Below are 22,008 nucleotides of genomic sequence, written 5' to 3'. Positions count from 1 at the left end.
CCAACCGTTACATTAACAATCCATTGTGTCGGTTGGTTTTCATTTCTGTAGCACTCAACCGTGTAGCCTCGCCTACACCGAAAGCTTAAACGGAACGCAAATAGAAACTCATCCACTTCGTTCTGATTGGCTGTGATCTTATTGCGTACCGCAGCACTTCAACATTACAGTATGTACATAAAAATCGCCTGACACTCGTCACGTTGATTGATGGTCACAATGCGCCTGACCAGATTACAATCCAATGCAAACGAGTCCTACACAGGTGTCTTTGCCAGCAATGACTTACTCTAACAATTCATAATTTGATTTCTTATCCAGGGCATTACCACGCATGTCCCTGAAAAACCTCCTGAAACACAGAAAAGAAAACATGTGTTCAATCTTTAGTCGTAAAGTCATGGTAAGACATTTATAAATTGATGTATCATGTTCGCATACCTAATTTCAAGGCAGCCTAGCTTAAGTGCTATGTCTTGATCGACTTGGTCAGCAATCTCCATCTTATAGTCACTTTTCACCTGGAAGCATTTTACATCAAATACCGTATCAGGCCATGAAAAAGCACCATTTACTTAAACTTGCAAAAAAATGCTGTGTGAAAAAAGACAAAACTTATTTCATTTCTGCCTTGGAAGAAGAAATGAAAGACCGATTTTGTGGGTCAAATAAACAAATATAGGGCCTAAGCATTCATTAAAATATCCATGTTAAACATACAATAACACAGAGTTTATATGGTATTCATGAAAAACAAATAATGAAGAGTTCCCTCAACAAATTAAAATAAACTGAAGTTTTATCAATGTTATAGATACTCAGTTCATCTCTAGAATCCAGTACAATTTGTTTATCTGACTTACATGCAAGAAAATCACAGAACGACACCGTGAACCCCACTATCTCCCTTAAATAATTGCAGGTTCGACTGATAATGTCAGTACCTCATTGTATATGGGCTAACAGAGGTCCAGGAACACAAGCAGTAACATTTACAGACATAAGGTCCTTGCACATACAGTCCGAAATGTTCGTATGCGTTTTTGGCGCTCGTTTATACGGTGTCTCTGAATTGTCAAAAAGTCCCTCAAAATGCTTCCTACGGATGCGAAAAACGAAGAAAAACTAACCCAGTCTGACTTTTTTATGTCGGACGAAAATATCGGAGTCATTGTGTGTATTGTAAATGTGATTGACACAACGTGAGGTTTTTTAAACGTGCAGACATTTCGGACGCAAATTCCGGACTCAATGTGCAATGGTCTTTAGAGAGCATTCAGATTAAACTATGCATCACCTGATGATAAAAGTAGTTGAGAGTCGGCTGGTCCTCAGTAAACTTGTTTAAAAATCCCTTGGGCAAGTATCGAATCCGTAACTCATATCTGAATAGAAAATGGAGGAAGAAATAATGAAATAACAAAACACTGAAGTGTTGCGCAATAGCTCTTAAAAAGTGACCTTGTGGTGATAAATGACAGGCTGCAGTCACATAGCCTGACCAATCACAACTCGATTTCTACTTGTAGGAGAAATGAAGCCATCCAATGCGTCATATTTATTGTGTGCATTTGTTTTGAATGTTTGTTCCTTTTTATTTGACTAAATGTTCCAGTCAGATGCATCTTATAAAGTCTGTCAAACCACACAATTAAGATGCAAACATGCCAGCTCTCAACATCTGTCAATCGGGAAGGTAAATTTACACACCGTTCTCACACATGTGGCTCACTGTCTGCTCGCAATTACACCAAATTAGTTGTACACGTATCTCGAATTGAGCAAAAGCCCGAATGCTGTAGCACCTGCTTGACACACTCAAAACATCTTTCTTCATATCAGCTGCAGATAACATACACTACCCACCATTTGACAAAAACATAACATTGGGACAAACAAAATGTTCGGTGCAAATAAATACAACAGAGAAGGACATCATGCACTTTGTGGGGGTAAGGGATCTTTTGCATTGGAAATTTGTGGACGTTTGGATTTGGTAGGACACGGAGATCAGACAATGAGCACACAGAAAGGTAAACACTTTGAAACCTTCCGTCACAGTGTTGAGAAACTTCCAGAAAATTCTAGATTCCTTTTTAATCTGCATGATTACCAAAACATTATTCATTTGCTGCTTAACATATTCTAATATATATTTAAACTGGAATCATGTCGTTGCAACTTTTGACATTTAATTGTCTGGAAAGCAAATGAAACAAAGATTGACCGTTGCATGCAGGCTGTGCTTTAACATAAAAGCTTGAAATCCATCTGCCTTTATGCATTTGGCAGATGCTTTTATCCAAAGCAACATCAAGGTAATATTTAGCATTTGTGTTCCCTGGGGATTAAACCCATGACCTTTGTGTTGCTAACACGATGTTCCACCGGCTGAGCTACAGGATCACTGTTAAGTAAAAAAAACTTTACAGTTAGATCAACCCTCCACAAGTAGGCTTTAGCAGAATTTAGCTTTCTTTTCCTCATGCATTAAGAATCACTAGTAAATCCAATGCATCAACATTTTTCTTCTGACATAGATACCACCAACACCACACAACACTACTGCTAAAACTAACCTTGTTTGGATTTCTCCATATGATAAGTGTATCAGACTGTATTTAAGGCTGTGGTAAAAATAATACTATTCCACCCAGGAAAAAAGATCACAGACAATGAAAAACACAAGCTACCCTTTAGCCAAATCCTATTTCTGCAGAGGAATTTAACCTGCTGACCAGCGTTTGCGGAGGGTAATTTTTTCTTTATAGCTAAGGCAGCGTATTATCAGAGCTCTGTTTCTCATCATAAAGACATGCCGGAGGGTACACAGAATCAAACTCATCCTTTGAACAGCTAACTTCCCCACAAACGGATAGAAAGCCTATTCATTCAAAATGAAGGGCTAAAGAAAGATAATGGAGAGAACAGCTCTGGGCTTTATGAACGAAATATAAACAATATTACAAATTAAGCACAATCGCTTCATTCAGCTTCATTACGATAAAAATGACATCTACATTTATTTTGAAGCTCCGCCCAGTCAACGGACCACACGGTGTTGCAGATTTTGCTGTCATCTTACTGCTCACCATATGAATTATTCATCAGCCATCATTATCCTTTTATCCTTTAAAGATGAACAGCACATTCACTTAGATGCTGTACGAGAGAACAATGTGCAGTGTAATCCTAATAAAAAAGCCATGAACTACATATAGAAAGGATGTATTCTGAAACATAAATCTTGTTATATGTAGTTAATTCAGTTGTATTTAACCCTTTTTGTTGTAAGGCCCCCTTTGTGTATAGTGCATCGCTTTGCTGCCTCCAAAATAAAGACTTAGAATCTTAAACTTAGATTTTTAATTAAACCAAAAACATATTCAGTTGTGCAATGCTGGAAAATCAACTCTTTTGTTCTGATGTTTGATTGCATACAATTTATGATAAATCTCTATGTAAAATATACATTTCATAATATGCCCCAAAACCTGTTTGAGAACCACAGAGTTAAATTATACGTTCACATAATTCAATAGCTTTCTCATCCACCATCACTGGATTCAGCAGAACGCAAACTGACAGTTGAGACTGACAGACAAGGAAGAACAATTCTAAAACATCAAAGATACATCTGTTCTATACATCTAGCAATATCTAAATCTTTACTGATGTCCCTGAATGGCCCTACTGTTTCCTGCCGGTATTGCAAGGAACCTGCAATGGCAATACAATATACATTTGATTCTGTATGTTTATAGATTTATTTTTAAACCGTCATTATGATGCTTATATGTCTATGATAACACAAACTCACCTCCATTCGTCCTGTGGATGGCTGTGTTCGTACCTCTCCCTCACATGAGACACGCCCATGTCAGGGTGGAGCCAATGAACTTTGCCTGTCCTTAGGTGGCTCAGACGCAGACCGAAGCAGGACACGCATCTCACCTTATGGATGTCAACAATCTTTTGTATAATGCCCTGAAACAAACAAACACACAAAACACTGACATACATGCAAGAACAACAGACAGGGAATGTACACTATAGCTCTAAATGTTTATGTTGATCTTTCATAAAACATTGAAGGCAGCAAACATCTGAACTGAGACGATCCTGAAGATCAGAAGCGTTTCAGTAGAACGTCTCATTGATTATTGTGTCATGCGGTGGGTCAATAAGTTCTGTGTACAAATAAAAGGAAGAGAGGGTTGGCGGACAAGTGAGAGAGCGAATGGGGTGCGCAAGATTCTGCTGAAACATGATACATTATGTCTAACAGGATAGAAAAACGTTATTGAATTCATTATGCGAACTGCAAAATGCATTAAAGCAGATCTAATAAGTTACATTAGTGTGTGATGAATAACATATCAGAGCTGATTAAGTCCCCTCACAGACATCAAATACCAGTAATATAACACGTCTACATACGCATCTGACATATTAAAGAGACAAAACGCAGATTAACTGTAGGCTATTTATCAAAATAACCCTGACTTTCACATACTGAATTAGTCAAAATAGTCTGAGTTAAACCAGAAGAGCATTAGGTGTAAACCTGCATAAAACAGCAAAAAAACTCCATCTGCGCAAGCGATAAGAGAAGGACAATGCACTTTGAAGTCGCACAGCTTCTTGCCTTCAAAAACTAACCCTTTTAAATAATTTAGAGCAGCATGCATTGTCTGAGGGGTTTTACCAAGAGCGCTCTACACGAACGCCAGGCTGAATTTTGAACAACGCTGCATGGCCTGGAGCTCAGAGGAAATATTGTTATGCTCCTTTTTCTGCAAAAGGATTTGTCGTGCCGTGCTAGTCTAAGACGATGTCATTATCAATAAGATTAAAGTTTGAGAAAATAAAACAGCACAAATACTCTATTTAGAGATGAAGGAGAACACTACAAACTAAATCTCACAAAAGACGGGGGATACAAGTGCAGTGGCACTATATGTCCCCTCACTAAATACAGGGTTATTTGCGGTGACGTATACTTTAGTTTAGAGCACAATTCTTGTTTGGTTTAAAATAGAGATGCACTTATATATATATATCGGCAAATAACCAGTATCGGCTATCGACCGATAGTTAAAAAACACCTGAGGACGATTACGGTCAATCAAAAGAGGCATCTAACTAAATCAAGGCAATGAATTTGTGTTCTGTACGGTATATACAAAATGTTAAGAATAACATTCAGAAAAGAAAAAGAAATTACATTTAATATTCAAACTCGACATAGGCGGATATCACTGTATAATTGGTGGTGCATCTCGACTGTAAACTAGATAACCTAAATCTTTTTTTTTATTTAAATAAAACTAAAATAATAGGAAACAAAAACTTTACCAAATATATTGTTCATTCTTTAATAAATATATTGTCTGAGTTGGAAAAGTTAAATCTAACATAATCCGCTTCCCATATTGTCCTATACGAACAGCTCAATACGAACAGTTTAAAAATAACCCAACATTGTCCAAACCCGATATTGTGACCCTGATATGGTGACCACTACTGGAAGTCTAAAACGGTCAAATTTTTTATCCAGGAGACATTTAGATGTCGATCCAGATCTCACTCACCCTGACATCGGTGGAGTCCCCGTGTCTGATGTTGCTGGCCCAAGTGCAGGGTTCACTGCTGCTCTCGAAGTAGTGGAAGACCTTGAGCACCCGTTCCGGAGCCCCCGCCGTCCGCTCCATCCCCGCGCTGAAGCGAGGCTTCACCCCCTGGTTCAGGGCATGGGGCAGGTTGGGGTCCAGGTAAGCCGCTGCCATGCCTTTGGTGGGTGCTAACTGTCTGTCATATTCTGCAGAGACAGGAGAAGAGAATGCATGATGTAATACCACATGACCACAAGTTCCACAGGCAAAAGAAAGTCAACATTTGGGTACAGGTTTCTAAAACCTTAACCCTTGCAGGACATTACATTCATTAAATGCAAGATTGAAAAAGCAACCATAATTGCTGCTATCGTGTAATGCGCATTATCAGCTTGCATGCGGTGTATGCATGTCTTTAAAGTGTATTTTTTTTTAAATGATAACAGTAAACAGCTCCCTGCATTAGTGAATATTCTCATTCACATCCTCTAAAATCAATGTAGCAGTCAAAACCCGCCTCAGGCTTCAACAGCCAGACACATAAATCAGACCACCAAACATTCATGTCTATTGCAGGATGCGCAGATAAATCAAAACACACAGACAAGACAATGAAAACCCTTTGTCAAGTTGCCACAAACATGTCACTAAAACTGCAGTAAGGTCATCCCAAGATCCCATAGGCTTTATATCTTCACTGATGAGGAAGATGAGCAGACTGTTCAATTAGCTCAATATTTAACTTACACGAGGATGGACCCTTGTGGAGAAATAAAAAAAAGGTCCAGACAGCCACACTTCAGACGGACAGATGCCTCCTGCATGCACGGCAGACAAGTGGCCTTGAGGACTTCATGATAATACGAGATATTCTGTGTGCGCAGCTTCAAGTGCAACGATTCATGATGGCACGGTGCGGCATTCCAAAGCTGCAAGGTCAACACAATAATGGCTGACTGTTCCAGGTCAAGCCAAACTTCCCAAAACATTCCCACAATCCTTAACAGCATTTGTCTATAGCTTAAATTTACGCAATTGGCAGACGCCTTTATCCAAATTAACATTGTATTATACTATGTCTTCTAAGTATGTGCAATCCCTTGGATCAAACCCATGACCTTGCCGTTGCAAGTGCCATGCTCTAACCACTGAGCTACAGGAAAGCTATATTTTTACTATGATGATTCTATTAATGATATTGGTTTATTACATTCACATTTAGTCATTTAGCAGACGCTTTTATCCAAGAGTTCGGGGAGCAATAAGCGATATGTCATAGAAAGAGCGATAGTACAATAGGTGCTAATACGAAGTTACTAGTTTCAACAAAAGCTAGACCACTAACTGTTAATAGAAGAGGGTTAGTGTATGTTTTTTTTCTTCATTATTAGTGTTGATAAGCATAATTGATGACGTTTATATTCAACATTTTGATTACAATGTATGTCATTCGATTAGCATCTATAGACAATACCGATATTCACATAGTAAACAAATGTACGATCAATCACAAGCAAGATACATCCCCAAACAGAAAAAACAGGAAAGAAAATCTATTCAAAGGTACCGCTGAGTATATGTTGTGTAATCCGTTTTTAGTTCGCTCAGTTTTAAGCCCCCTCTCCTACCTTTTCTGAAGAAGGGCCAGCAGGTACACGCCAGTGCGGATCTCAATAGTACAGGGCCCAAACAGCCCTTTGAAAACATAAACACCGTGTAGTCAAATGTACTTGAGTCCAAAGCACACATTCACTTTAAGGGGTCCAAAGAACAGCATACTCCAAATCCACATTTTCAAACTATCAGACCTTCTGTACTAAAAGTCCAGCCTGTGCACACATATTGAAAAAGACACAATACACTCAAGTAGCTTCCTTTGGGTGACATCACATCCTGCATCAGAATGTGTCCTGACTCTCCAATGTCTCGTGTGGCCCAGAGCAAAAGACCTGCAAACAATGGCCCTAAATTCACAACACTAACATTATACCACCCGAAAACCGCAAGCACGCGAACTGGCCCGCACAGACTCGCACACAAGTAAACACACGTGGCCGAGTAGGACCTTGGCCAGAAGGAGGAGTTTACACACATATCTGACAGATGAAGGAAGAGCTCAGAGTTAACAAAACTCAAACTCTACCATTCACACAGTGTGTGAGGGGTTTCTGGCAAACTCTGTGATACATTTAACATTTAGTTAAATTTGTTATCATGTTTTATTACTACAGTTGTACACACCAAGGGTCTTTACTGATCAGTTTAGCTTCTAAACTAAATCTGAATAATAAATTAACTTCTTATTACAAGATCTTATTAATTTAAATAAACCCTATTCACACCAAGAACGATAACAATAAATGTGCAATCTCTTTAAATTCTAATGGACTTTGACTGACTTTTAATGTTATTTTGTTCATGAGCTGGAATAAAATCTTAAATCTCAATGGTCCTCTGACTTCTGTAACATAATAGTTGTGGTGTGGTGTTCACTTGAGACCAGTTTTTTTTACTTTTAGTCAAACTTCTTAATTCTGGAAATCAGTTATTTATAAAAAAAACTATAAAACATGAATGAATATACTTTATGAATAGTAATGAACAAATGTCAAGCAACTCGATATCCATCTTTCCCTTACAATTTATTATGTGGGACAACACCTGTCTGTCGTAAAGATGATGACGCTTTTATTTATTTTTATCAGCTCTTAAAACAATGATCAATATTTCTGACATCATCTCACCAGCACTGCGGCAAAACCAACATCTTCCCCGTAGGTTTTAACAAACTGTACAAGCTGATCTTAACACTTCTCAGAAAAGTAATAAAAAATGCCTCAAAGATCATTAATCTTACGGCGGATGCACACCTGAGAACATTGTGTTTAGATCCGTCTGCTATTTACAGAGAACAGGTTGAGCTGCATTAGATCAAAACAAATAAGAACGTTCATTCAACGCACATAAAATCAAATACGCACGAATGCCCAAAAGAGAAAACAGAGCATACGAGTTTAGAATGTCACGAGTAAGTATTTATTACTTTGAGCTTTACTTTTCCTTTAAAAGCTAACCCAAGTTAATGAACTTACAGTCATAGTTCACCCATCATTTATTCACCCTCTTGTCATTTCAAACCTGTATGAATTTCCTTTTTCTGCAGAACACAAAAGAAGATACTTTGAAGAATGTTGTTAACTGGCAACCACATGCATTGGTTTGGTGTCCATACAATATAAGTTAATGGGTGGATCTGGTAATCTGGAAAGCAACTTTTAAGTGTCTAATTTGTTTATTAACCTAACAAACAAATATTTAATGTTGCAACTGCGAATGCTGAATGCTTCATACAGTTCACCTAGGCAAAGTATTCAACAAATTTCACCCTGACTTTACTTAAGAAGAACAAGAGAGAGAGTTCAAAAGAGAGACTAATTCCCACACAAAATGTGAACTCAGAAATGCAAGCCGAGACATCTGATAGTGAGAGTGGTCTGCCTCCCCACCCTCATCTCTCCCTCCTCCTAAACTATAGGTTCAACTGAGACGATGTCTGGAGGGGCTCTCAGATAACCTCTGAGAAAGACACTTTCATGGGGTAATTCTACACAGACACACAGGCAGCGGATTTGGTGTCCTTGAACAGGAGGAGAGCAACGGCCTCAAGCAAACAAACTGATTCTTTGCAGGCCTAAAAGAAGGTAAAATAAATAAATGGGTCTGTGCCTCTGAAGTGGTTTATTTCGATTTCATCCTCAATTTCTCTACAGGCAGGAGCAGGAAGAACAAGAATGGAAAGAAGAGGGAGGAGTCTGATACTTCTTTGGCTTAGTAGATGTGCAGACCTGGAGATGAAAAAGGAATGATAAAAGTAAAGATTTCCTACTCTTTTTATGTGCTCTTTCATGGCCATGGCTTTTGTTGTCGTCATTTCTTTGTTCTCGGCTTATAGATGGGTTCGATTTTCATACCTTTCATCTGTATCACACCGTATGGCAATTATACATTTAATGGATTTAAAATTTCATGATTCTTAATGCTCAAACAAATTCTAATATACTTCCGCTTCAGAGAGGAACTCTGTAAAATATAAAATGGTTTTTTAAGAGATTCAAGCAGCCAATTTATAATTCATAAATTGAAGAGAAGTATATGGCTTTCCCTTTCTTGTCATAACAATACCTACATTCCTGGTTTTCACTACTGTATCATTCTTCTCTGATACACAATGCCAAATCTAATCTTTGAAAGCTTCTTTAAACTGTATTGGTGCTCAAAAAAGAAAGTTTCCTCTTGGGGGAGACAAGCCATGCAGGAAATCTAATTTCATCCATTTGGTCTGGATAGTCAGAACCGCTCTCATGAAGGGGATGCAATCTCGAAGCAGTTCTCATTAAAATGTCAACAAGAGCCTAAAACTTGACCACAACACTGTAAAATACGATAAAAACTCAAATTCTAATTATTTAAAGTAGTTCACATTAAAATAAGCCCCCATTGACTTTCCAAATTACTATGGAAAGTCAATGGGGGCTTATTTTGAAGTGAACTTTAAATATTCAAGTTGCTGTTGACTTTGAAAATCCAACCTCTGTGTAGCTGGGGTGAAATCGTCCGTGAGCTGTAAAAATGTCTGTCAAGCAGTGTGCTTGCTATATCAATAAGTGAATGTGTTGTTCAATTTTATAAGACAGAACACAATCTCCATTCAACACACCAACATAACTGAGATTCACTGAGAGGCTCAGTCCTAAAAGCCACATCACCAATTTCAGTCTAGGAATGAACAGTAGCCCACAATGAGACAAGAAACCTCTCTCTAATAATAAAACTATAACACACTTCGTATTCAGCATCCCACACGCACAGTTGAGCTCAGGTGGGAATTCGCCTCAGTAATAGGTCCACCTACACGACTGACGCCTCTTACACTGATGACAGCGGGCAGATAATCAGACTGACATGAGCTCTCTGATTGTTCATTAAACTCAGACTAATGAGTAAGAGTCTAATCAGCAATCAGTCTTGCATTACAGAGATCATTCACATCTTCCTTCATCCCTTCAGGAACAAATGGAACCAAATACCTTTTGGCTGGATGTACATGTAAGAACATTTTAGATTAGGGTTCGGTTTATTATGGACACAAATTGAATTTAAAGGGGTAGTTCACCACAAAATAATATTTAATTATAATTCTGTCATAATTTACTCACCCTCAGGTCTTCCTTTGTGTTTAGCAGAACAAAGACATTTATATATGTTTGGAACAACCTGAGTAAATGATGAGTAAAGATACACTGAACTATCCCCTATGACTAAGTCATTTGCTTTAGAAATTTATGAGATATGAGATACAACGTGTGAGAAATTATTTATTTAACCTCATGTCCTTCAAAACCTGTATATGCTTTTCTTTCTACGGAACACAATAGATGATATTTTGAGAAATGTCTCTGGTTTTGTGCCCATACAAGTCAACGGAGTCCGGTGTTCTTTGCTTACCAACGTTATTTATATAATCTTCTGTTGTGTTCTGCGGAAGTAAGATTGTCATACAGGTTTGGAATGAGGGTGAGTAAACGATGAAATATTGTTCACTCAAAAAGTGAAGATTTACTGCACTGCCAGTCAAGTTAGATGAAACATAATGTAAAATATAAATATTTATTATAGGGTTTATTTAATATCAATTAAAAACTTCACTTAAAAAAACTGTCAACGCCAAGTTACAAATAATGTGCTACTGTAGCAGTCACCATCTGAGATTAAACTAACCCACATCCAACGGCACTGTACAACATCCATCCACCTGAGATTTCTATTTCCAAACGTCGCCAAAACCAATCTGCAGCATCTCTACGGGTGACCCAGAGGTCAGATTCAAGCTTCTACACCCTTCAATTCTCCTAAACCACCGCAATCAATATTCTGCATCCTGTAAAACAATTCCGAAACAGTATCTTTAAGGTTTTCTGGAAGCAGGTTGCAGCGCTATATCTGGGTGACATACTTGGCATAGGGGGAGGGTAAGAGTAGACACAGGCTCCTCGTGCCCAGCACAGAGGGAAGGGGCTGCACCCGCTGCTCTCCATCCGCCGGCCTCCGCTCTCGTATCTCTCCCGGGCCCAGCGTCTCTTTTACTTCCCGACACAGTCATAGGGAGCAGGGGCTGACCCCGGCCCTCTGAAACGCACTTTGACCGGGCCACCAGGAACACCCTTTAGAAGTTTGAGGTAGGTGGCATGAAGTCATAGAGAATTGTCCAGTCAGATGCGACGTCCCAAAGATTAAAACGATCCACATCGATGTCCGGTTATGTGAATATAATGCAAGGCATGCTGGTCTCTCCCTCCAAAGCTCTCTTTAAATCTCATTAACCTACACCAACATGAGCAGTGAAACAGATCTCAAAGTGACAAGGAAATCCCAAAGTAATCCAGAGGAGGACTGCGGCAGCGGAAGCTGGAACAAAAGCAAAAATGCTGAATAATCCTCAAACATTAAAACGTTTCCTTTTAGTTTCGTTCAGAAGTTCATCCAGATCCGAAGATAACAAGACGCTGCGGCGACTGGATGAACGTGTGTGAGATTCTCACAAGCTGGAATGGGAGTGTAAGAGGAAGGGATGGGAGAGAGAGAGTTTCTACTGACTGGGAGAGCGAGCGAATCAGGCCAGATGAAATAAGAGGAGGGGCAAAATGCTAATGATCCCTGTGAAACCGATTGCCATTTGCTGATCCGCTCATGTTTACAGAGCACAGGCTGCCTGGCCAAAAAAAGCGGCCGATCAGGTTTGACTAGGGTAAGGGTTTGACCGGTATTATTTGGCTGGGCGGTCCACCTTCTGTTTACATTCTCTGGATTGTGCAGGATATTTAAATACAAAGCACGCAGTAGCTACTGTTCGTAAGAACTACTAATCACCTCACGAATAAGGATAGACGACATGTAATATGCATCACTAAGAGGACGCTTGCATCTGTTGGAACACTGGTGGAACGTCCGATGAGCACCTGACAAAGTGACAACAGGCTGAAGGAAGGAAGTGAGTTTCCTGTTTTTGTCCAGTGGACAGGCTTTCAGTACACACAAACAGTCATAAATAAACTTGTGTTGTATGCTTAATTTACCTTCTCAAGGCATTTCATTTATCTGCATCATACATTTGTATTTTGATGGATGTTTCAGCATCCAACAGAGGGGAGATTAAGGACACCAAAACATATATCGCCTAAAAATGTATGATACGATGAAACAAATACCTTGATAATGTAATGCTCTCTATTGGACCATGCCACATTTCCATCTACAGCAATGTTTTGTAAATATGCATATCCCAAATATGAAACAGAGGATGAAGTGGTAATTCTTTAAAATTGTGATGTATATTTGACATAAATGACATCTAGTAAAAGGAAAAAGATAGGGAGGGGTTTGGTTTTGTCCCTTAGGAAATGAATGGATCGTTGGAGGTATGAAACCTGGCCATTGGACAGTCCCACCCCAGACAGACATACGTCATGCAGAGAAGAAATTTCATTTTATAGGGAGGGTAAGCTAATGTTTTTTAATAAATACTACGCATTCAAGCATACAGAAAAAATATTTTCACAGCTGACAGGAACGTCATATCATCTTCATATTATATATAAATATTTTAATTACTACGTGTCACCCTTCATGTTTGTTTTAAAAATGTATTACAAAGTAGCATTTTGGAAATGGTTGTTATATACTACATTAACCATAAGTGACCAAAAGCCTTCCATATTGTTGCGTATTCAAGTACCGAAATGAAAGCGAGACAACCCTACAGAAGATGAAAAGTTGCTGACCATCTCTATGCGGGTAAATACAAGAAATCCTACAGTACAACAGGCAAAGGTCAATACATCCAGCATAAGGAGAACCATTACATCGGCAGAAATATACTGAAACACTTACCCCAATACACCAGTTACTTTAGCAATTTTGCAAGCTGTAATGCAGAAAACCTTGTGATGTTATTTAAGTTTTACCTTCTCGTGCTTGCTTTAGATATTTATTTTCATTCCAAGCGCTAGTTCCCTATAGAGAGGGCGAACAGGTCATTTCCTGCTATACTAACTGCGTTCTCAAATATCAGCTAATAGGCCCCTTTTTGTGCTTAATAATGGCCTCTATAGATGCGATACAGACGCACAGGAACCCCGCTGTCTAAAAAAAGGCCCTCTCTCACACCAGCGGTAATGCCCTTGGCAGCGGAAAGAATCAAGGGTAAAACTCTCAAACATCAGCCGATTGGTTGGACATCTTGCATCTGATTGGATAACCCAGTTTCTGAAACTATGAATGAGCTGTGTAAATGCAGCAGTAACACACACCTGAACAACAAGAGATACACATTAAGACAAGCCTAAGACTCTCCCTAAACCTGATCGTATGTAAAATTACAGATGCATTTGTATTAAACATTTGCGGTTATTAGCATGAAATGCACTTTCACATAAATTAATAATACATCAAACGAGAAAAACTGTGGGGAATATTTAAATTCAGCTCTTTTGTCATATGGGTAGCCCAAAGGGGTTGACAGGCTTTGGAACAGAATGTACTGATCTGCTTTATAGAACAGAACACGCTCTGCCCAATTTAAGGTTGAATTAAGGTTAGACTGACATTTCGGCCGGTCAATATGAAATCCATTGCAGAGATATGAGGAAAAAAAGGTTATCTTACCTGCATAATATGATATCCTTGAAATATCTGGGGGGGAAAAAAGAATACGTAAGCACATTTGGAGAAAAGATCCTAGCTACAAGAGTTAAAACTGATGCTAAAGAACATGTTGGTGTTTTGGAAGGCAATGTGAGTTTAGAGGGCCCTCTAGCTGTCACCTAATCTGCTAATCTAGTAGATAATCAAGTCTCATACTATTGAGCACTAGATATTGCATATGGCAATTTATTCAGAAAACTGGAATAACCAAATAGAAACTGTGTGCATCGTCACAAAATATTTTTTCTGTGAATTCAGAGATGAGTCACATGACATCTACAGCTTGAATGATTGACTCAGAAAGCTGGACATTTGACTATAAGCACTCATAATCAAAAATGGCTTTATGTAAATCTAGATTTTGTAGATATCACAGCGAAGACATAGCAGAACCATTTTTGGTACCACAAAGAACCATTTCTTTCTTATCTTTTTATAAACTAAAGAACCTTTTTTGCTACAAAGACACTTTTATAGAAATGTTTTTTTTCGTTATGAAACCATTTAGATAGAAGAACCTTTTTTTTCTATGGCTTCGTGAAGCACCTTTATTTGGGTGTAGACGTAGAGCATAAAAATGTTTATCTAAACCCAAAAAACTCAAGGGCACTCCACTCTGAGCCAAATGAAAGCCTACATATTACGGATGCCAATTAAATTTCCCAAAATTTGCTTTTAGAAAAGACTCAACTCAACTTTTGGGGCCAAAGTAAAGAGATTTCATAAAGATTATCACTTTTGTGTCTGGACTAGAAAGACCATAGAAACTCATTCGAAAGCTAATTATGCATGAAACACTAAATCACTTTTCACATTGATCTGAAAGATGCTGAATATCACTGCACTTTAAATGGCATACTGCTATTTAGCACGTCACACTGTGTACCGCTGAAAAAGATACCATGCAAAACATGACAAGACTTTGCATCTTTCTGTTCATGATGGATCGTGTTTTGCAGCATAATATAATAGCTTTTAATTGAAAGGTCATCCTTTGTGATACTCTAGTACAGAACTATGTCCTTTTATTTTTCAGCACTGGCTGCCAAGCTTCATTCTTCCATCCCAACTACATTTGGCTTTAGAGTTTATGCCAGAGAGATCCCCTCATAAATACAGCTATCAACAACCCAATCCATCTAAACCTCTCAATGAGAAATACAGAGAAAAACAGATGCCAAAAGTAAGTGTGAAAAACTGACAGTCATCATGCCATAAATCAAGACACGATAATATCACAAACTGTCGGATATAAGCCCAAGAAGGGCAGCGTGAAGTGTATCCTGGTGTATGCCGAGTCTCGGTAGCTCCAGGCCTAATGGTGAGACTAATGGGTACCAGCAAAACACTGAAATGTTTCATTCACATGATATTTTGATTGATTCATCACTAACCAGAAAGAGTGTTAGATTATCAAGATCTTCAAATCAAATCACAGTGATGTTTATCTCAATAGCAATAACACAGCTCAAGGTATCAAGCTGGTTTGTGAAACGCGGTAGCTGGTTTCGATTGAGATAATCTACAGTCTACTTCTTGACCCGCTGACATCAGAAGCTGAACTGAGCTGGGTTTCATTCTTTGCATACTACCTAGGGATGCTAAAAGATCACTAGTGCCAATATGTGATATCCTAATGCGGTCCGGTCAACCACATCTCTCAGAACCTTCAAAAAACGACTTAAAACCCATCTCTTCTGTGAATACTTGACAGACAAATAAGAAAAAAATACCCCTCTCTCTTCTCTCAACAGGTAGTGGTCTAGCTTTTGTTAAAACTAGTAACTTTGTATTAGCACCTATCGTACTATTGCTCTTTTATGACATATCGCTTTGGATGACTATATGTTAATGTAAATGATGCTTTTATTGGTTTGTGAATAACAGCCAAATATTCACCCACCAGTTAGATTTGGCCAATCTCTAGTCTGCTGTTATTCAGAAGTTATTTCAATAAAATGTGTGAAAGACGGAGATGAGAGGGCTGACTGCTTCCAACATTATCTACAAAAGTCATCCATCAGTGCAGGACCTTCACAAAGCACCCCACAAAATCACTCATATTTGCCTCTTATCTCCCCTCCCAGCAGCCACACAGCTGGGCCTGCGAGACTCCAATGAATTCTTGTCACCATGGTGCTGACTGACAGAGCCTGACCTGAGACCAGTTTTCAGGTAAAGATTTGGCCAAAAGGTCCTGATTATAAATCAATGTGAAATGGCAGGGAATAACTACTGCATCTATAAATTGTATCTACAGCATAAATCATTTCCTGCCATTCCTTGGATGATGTGATATCTACAGGGACAATATCCTCCCAAAAATAAAGATTTTTTTAAATGACTGATTTCTCAATAATAACAAGTACATCAGAAAATGTGGCATTGCTGTTATATGTGCTGACCCTGTCGGTCTGCAATATAATAAAATTAAACCCTTGGATGCTCCAAGCCTGTTATGAGCCCAGGCCTCTTGTCAATCAATAGTAATAATAACAGGAAGAAATGTCATCATGTCACATTTATGGACTAAAAGTAGCCTGGAATATTTATTCGAATGAATTGCCCTGAGGAAAGTGGAGACAGACCCTGAAGCCTAGCTGACTTGAATAAATCCACATTCCACTCATTCAGTGTTAGCCTAATAATTTACACCTGACAAAATGTGATTCTAGGGCTCGAGTGGGTTATGCTTGGGTTTGTCCGGTCAGGTAGTAGAAACTAAATCGGATTTTCTTTCCGAGCTTGAGCTTTTTGTACTGCTGGGTCGAGTCATGGGACCATAGAAAATATTAATCCATGCAAGCAAAATCTCCCTTCACGCCAGCCAACACTGAGTCAACACCCGTCAATCCATATCAGGTAACAAAACTGACAGTGGAACAAAGAATCGGATTTTAGAAAACATTGAATGCAATTCGATAGATGCGAACAATAAGTATGATTCAACACTAGCGAATCAAAAGTTTAAAGAGTATGCTATCAATAGTGTCACTCGGACCAACCACAAAGATGCAAAAAAAGCTAGTTTGGTTCCTGAATAAAATATATTTACGTAATTTAAATAAGTAATGTAAATAGTTTAAATGCAACTTTATTCTGTATTGAATAATTAATGTAATAATGTAAAAATTATGTAAACATAATAGTTCAAAAAAATGTATATCATTCTAAAACTAAATTCTATTATTATTTAGTCAACCGCTTTGACTTTAATTCTTCTTCAGAATACAAAAAATACAAAACGCATGGAGAGACATTTATTTATTTAGCATCTTTGTTTTCAATACACTGTTTGCTTTTAATCTGTCAAAGACAACATTTTCATTTTTAAGAGAACTATTCATTTACGGTAAAAGCAGCAACAGTCACAATTCCTGCCCGCTGGATCATTCTAATACCTGTAGTAGACCAAAAGCTATGTTGAGACTTGTCAAATACACAGGAATTTGTTCTAAACAAAATGTTGCAATGCATTACACACATCCTACATATGGTACATGGCAGAAATCATAAAGATAAACAACATTCCGACAGCAAAAAATATAAACAAACAATCCAAAAGAGGACAAGCGTGAAGATGTTATCATCATATACCTAAACAAAAAGAATAAAAAGCAACCTTTGTACTTTTAACAATACAGCAAACGAGACTTTACCGTACACATAAGCACTTCTGTTTTATGTCGGAGGACAGATTCGAGGTTGACTGGAAATACAGCACCAAATAAAAACATAGCCTTAAGCGTAGCTCTGCAACCAAGCCAAGCCTCCCGGAGTTCTTCCGATCCCATTTGCATTGGAAATATGAAATAAGGCTCGGTGTGGCCCTACTTCACCCTAAAAGCGGAGACAATGTCCTTCGTTTACAGCTGATCTCATGCGAGACTATGCACCAGTGTTTTCAATTTTGAGATGAGTCACCTGGATGAGTTTTAAATGTGACGTGAGCTCTCACTGCCTGTTATAAACCATCTTCTGTTTAAATAATGAATGATTTCCATTACACAACGCCCTCTGTGATTAATGTCAGCGGCACTGTAGCATAAACCCACATACCTGCACTGGCACAGCTTAGAAAACTCCAGAACTGCATGGTGTATTTCCATGCACCGGAACGGGTGAGGCTGTTTCCTCGGCGATCCCTACCTGTACTAATGACGTAACGCTAGAGAATACCTGCAAAGGTGCGCGAACACGTATAAACGCCCCGCCCTCAATTTGACGCTGCGCTGATTGGCCAAACCATAAAGATTACGTGCGAGTCCAGAAATAAGAATTACGTGTGCATTATTATTTTGAAAGTATTGAATCTGTAGTTTCGTGAAAGGGTTTTACACTTCCATTCTTTGGGGGGAAAAAACGACTTTGATGGGCAAATAAGCAATTGATTTTAAAACTCGACCCCCATGCTAGTCGAACTGTTACCTCAAGCAGGTGACTAGTCTCCAACGATCACAGTCGACGTTGTCGGTACTTTGGAGGCGCAAGTATGCGATACATAAATTCAGGAGTAAAATTCATAGGCAGATATTATTACTTAAAAAAAAAAACGTGGCCAACTCGTTTCATTGTTTGTCTCTTGTTATCGTTTTCGGCTCACCATGTGAACAGAAGCAGTCTGACAACCATACTAACACAACACGCTGAACTCAACATAAACGTGCCCCGGTGAACATACCGAGAGTATCACGGTTACTAAACATACAGGTTGATGTTAAACGTGACACGACGCAGAAAACATTCGGAATGGCTTGAGATTATGGAGTATGGTCTCTTTCGCCTTTACCCGTCCTGCAAAACCTTGGAGGTTTGACTCATATCAGCAATTTCATAATGATACAGGAATCCTAACAACGCTGCTATACAACAACACGCCTCGCATTCATAATCTAAGGCACACAACATGTCAGATTGGCCCAGGAAAACCCAGTCCACCGGTCCAACTAACTGCTATAGATAAGAAGACCTAACGCTATGCTACCAGGCTAACACAGTTATTGCAATTATTATTTCATACCTTAAATGTAAACCGTTAACACAGAACAATATTTACCGTATTCTGTTCATCAGCTGTTGCAAAAACCGCTCGCTCTTGATAAACACCCTTTATTCCGCAGTGGTTGGTTTGGGGTCGAAACCTGTGTTAGCGCTGAATGTGGGTCCGCTCGGGCTCCGTGGGGTCGGTAGGGGATTTGAAGCCGAAATCCTCCCTCTTGCTCTCGCTGCTGCTGGGAGTGATGTCCGTTCGTGAATGAATTCGGTTATACTGATTCAATCGAACCGATTCACAGAGCGTTTTCAATCACTGCTGTAAAGAGACTCTTTAAATGGATTACAACGCCAAACAAGAAATTATTAATACTAATGAATAGATAATAAAAACAACGCCGATTTTGCCTTTCACAGTGATGGTTCACCAAAACAATGGAAATTCTGTCATCATTCATTCTGTAGTTATTTCAAACATGAATAACTTTCGTCTGCCAAAACGCAAGAAGATATTTTAAAGGAGCATACAACGGCGAACACAATTCAAGCTCATTTTGATACTTAATGCAAACATTAAATACACTTTATTCTAAAACAAAATAAAAACAAGACGTAACCAAATATTTGGTTAAGAAACACGACTATTGGGGCGATGACTAAACCGAGCAACGAACCAACTAATTTAAACGAACCGTCCGCGCGAATTGATTCGCTAAACGAATCGGTTCCCCAAACCCTGGCTGCTGCAGTCAGGTCGCTCCAATATGGCTGACACACTGGCAGTCCGGTGCTGGGTTACCAGAGCCTTTACGATGACATTGTTAACCAACTTATCAGGTGGTCATCAAAAAATAAGGCGCATTTAAGAATGAGTCATGTTCCACTTACACTTTTCAGTGCTAATATTGTTAAACAATAAAAACTTAATTTTAGTGACAGGTATAAAAAGCAATGATTTTGTCGTTTTCTTACGAAAAACCTAATACATGCAAAGTATACTGTAAATGCTGATGAAGACGATTGATTTGGAAATGGTGCCACCAACAGGGCAAATTTAGCTTGCTGCATCACACCGTTGATGACATAAAACATGACACTTGTGTAGCTGTCAAGTGTATCCAAAAATGTACCCATAAATATATTCAAAATCAGAACTGATATATATATATGAATAAACAGTCTTGTTTTTCTGCTTCTGAATTACACAGATATTCATTATGCGTGCTGTACGCCTACACACACACTTCAGGAGAGGATGGATGTGTGCTGGCTTTGTCTTCCAGACACATCCCCAAAATTCCTTCCAATGACGTCTGACAGTTGGATGGCTGACCCCGGGGTCAGAGTGTTAAACTTCAGCCAATGGCTGCTCTTTGCATGGGCGGGAAACATTCAGCCCAGGGCCCCTTCTTCAAACCCCTCCAAAGCAAGAGATCTGGATCTAGAACCAGCTCAACGTGTTCAGTAAATTATTTACATAATCAATACAGACTCATATCAGCATAAGGATAAGGATTAAGGATATGACAGAAAGCATTGGCACCTCTGTTTTCAAGAAAGTTGCGAACATTTACTGGCCACAAATAATGCGCAGATCATAAAAATGTCCTGTTTTTTTAGCTTTTATGACAATAAAATTGCTCCCTTTCCCACCAGTATTCCCCAAAATATGTCAAGTATTAATTTATCATAGCATTGTTTGTACAGAATTAAACGTAATCTTGTTAGAATTAAATACAAAAGTAAATGTGTCTTGACACAATGATTTAATGACTTTATTAAAGTAAAAAAGCCCTAAAAGCAATAAAAACACAAATGAAACTAATCCTCACTGAGGTTATCATAATTTAAGCATGAAAGGGATGTTCCTAAACATGTGCTTCCATTCTACTTTATATGATTTTTTTAAATGACCTGTGAGAATATTTACCCGATATATCTGAAATAAATAAATGAAAACATCTTTCCCAACAAGGGCAAACATGACAGGAGAGCATTTCTTTGTACAATCACAGAAGCTGCTCCAAAGGCACCACAAGGATTGCCATACTGTTACACAATCTACTCATTATGGCCGTCATCCATCTTTGGGCAGTGCTGCTGTGCTGGTATATGAACCTCAACTCTGTGATCTGAGACTTTTCAGGAAATTGTGAGCATGTCAGTTCCACAAACCTCAACGAATTCCATATTTCGCCATGTTGGAAGGTTTTCAGAGGACTGCAAATTTCATACAAAAATATATTCAATTGTTATTTATATTCTACAGCCACAAGGCTTAAAACCTTACTTATACGCCACACTGCGATATATTTACACAGCGACTGTTCAGATGGGCATTCCAATTTCAGCAGCGCAGCATTGATTTCTAATACTGGACTATTTATACAAACAACCCTAAGCTTTAAAAGCTTCTGGTTATGTCCACATAATTTGACATGCAGTTTTTTCACATATTAGTGGCAAAGGAAAGGTTAACTTTAATCAAAACCAGTACCAGCAGCCTGATAGGGTTACATGACACATTCAAAGGGCAATGTATGTGTATGCGATTCATTTAATTAACAGTAGACAGAGTATTAAAGATGTGATACACCAAAAGTGAGCATTGAGTGACTAAAAAAGAAAAATATGAAGTATA

The 22,008-nt window shown here is 38.6% G+C and overlaps 1 protein-coding gene and 1 long non-coding RNA gene across 7 annotated transcripts in view; one reads left to right on the top strand and one right to left on the bottom strand.

Annotated features, from left to right (window-relative positions):
• Nucleotides 1–19,646, bottom strand: part of ptk2ab (protein tyrosine kinase 2ab) — a 48,876-nt gene extending 29,230 nt beyond the window's left edge. Inside the window, exons 1-7 of one of the 6 annotated variants that reach the window (XM_079468597.1) lie at nt 19,432–19,646; nt 14,337–14,363; nt 5,595–5,821; nt 3,821–3,987; nt 1,298–1,385; nt 442–521; nt 290–352 (exon numbers count right to left, since the gene is read on the bottom strand). In XM_079468597.1, the coding sequence (XP_079324723.1) occupies nt 290–352; nt 442–521; nt 1,298–1,385; nt 3,821–3,987; nt 5,595–5,789 (593 nt within the window). In that variant the 5' untranslated portion in view covers nt 5,790–5,821; nt 14,337–14,363; nt 19,432–19,646. Of the gene's footprint in view, nt 1–289; nt 353–441; nt 522–1,297; nt 1,386–3,820; nt 3,988–5,594; nt 5,822–7,243; nt 7,664–14,336; nt 14,364–18,434; nt 18,526–19,431 lie in introns of those variants that run through there. The other 5 variants (XM_079468599.1, XM_079468596.1, XM_079468600.1 and 2 more) reach the window with 5 other exon arrangements.
• LOC306901091 lies at nt 12,403–21,347 on the top strand. Its single transcript, XR_013787359.1, has 4 exons — nt 12,403–12,663; nt 15,412–15,558; nt 16,463–16,550; nt 20,576–21,347. It is a non-coding gene; the product is annotated as an uncharacterized lncRNA (long non-coding RNA).
• The last annotated feature ends 661 nt before the right edge of the window (nt 21,348–22,008 follow it).

This window comes from Barbatula barbatula (genome assembly GCF_947034865.1).
Source record: "Barbatula barbatula genome assembly, chromosome: 12".
Lineage (NCBI taxonomy): Eukaryota > Metazoa > Chordata > Actinopteri > Cypriniformes > Nemacheilidae > Barbatula > Barbatula barbatula.
This window is presented reverse-complemented; position numbering and strand designations above follow the sequence as displayed.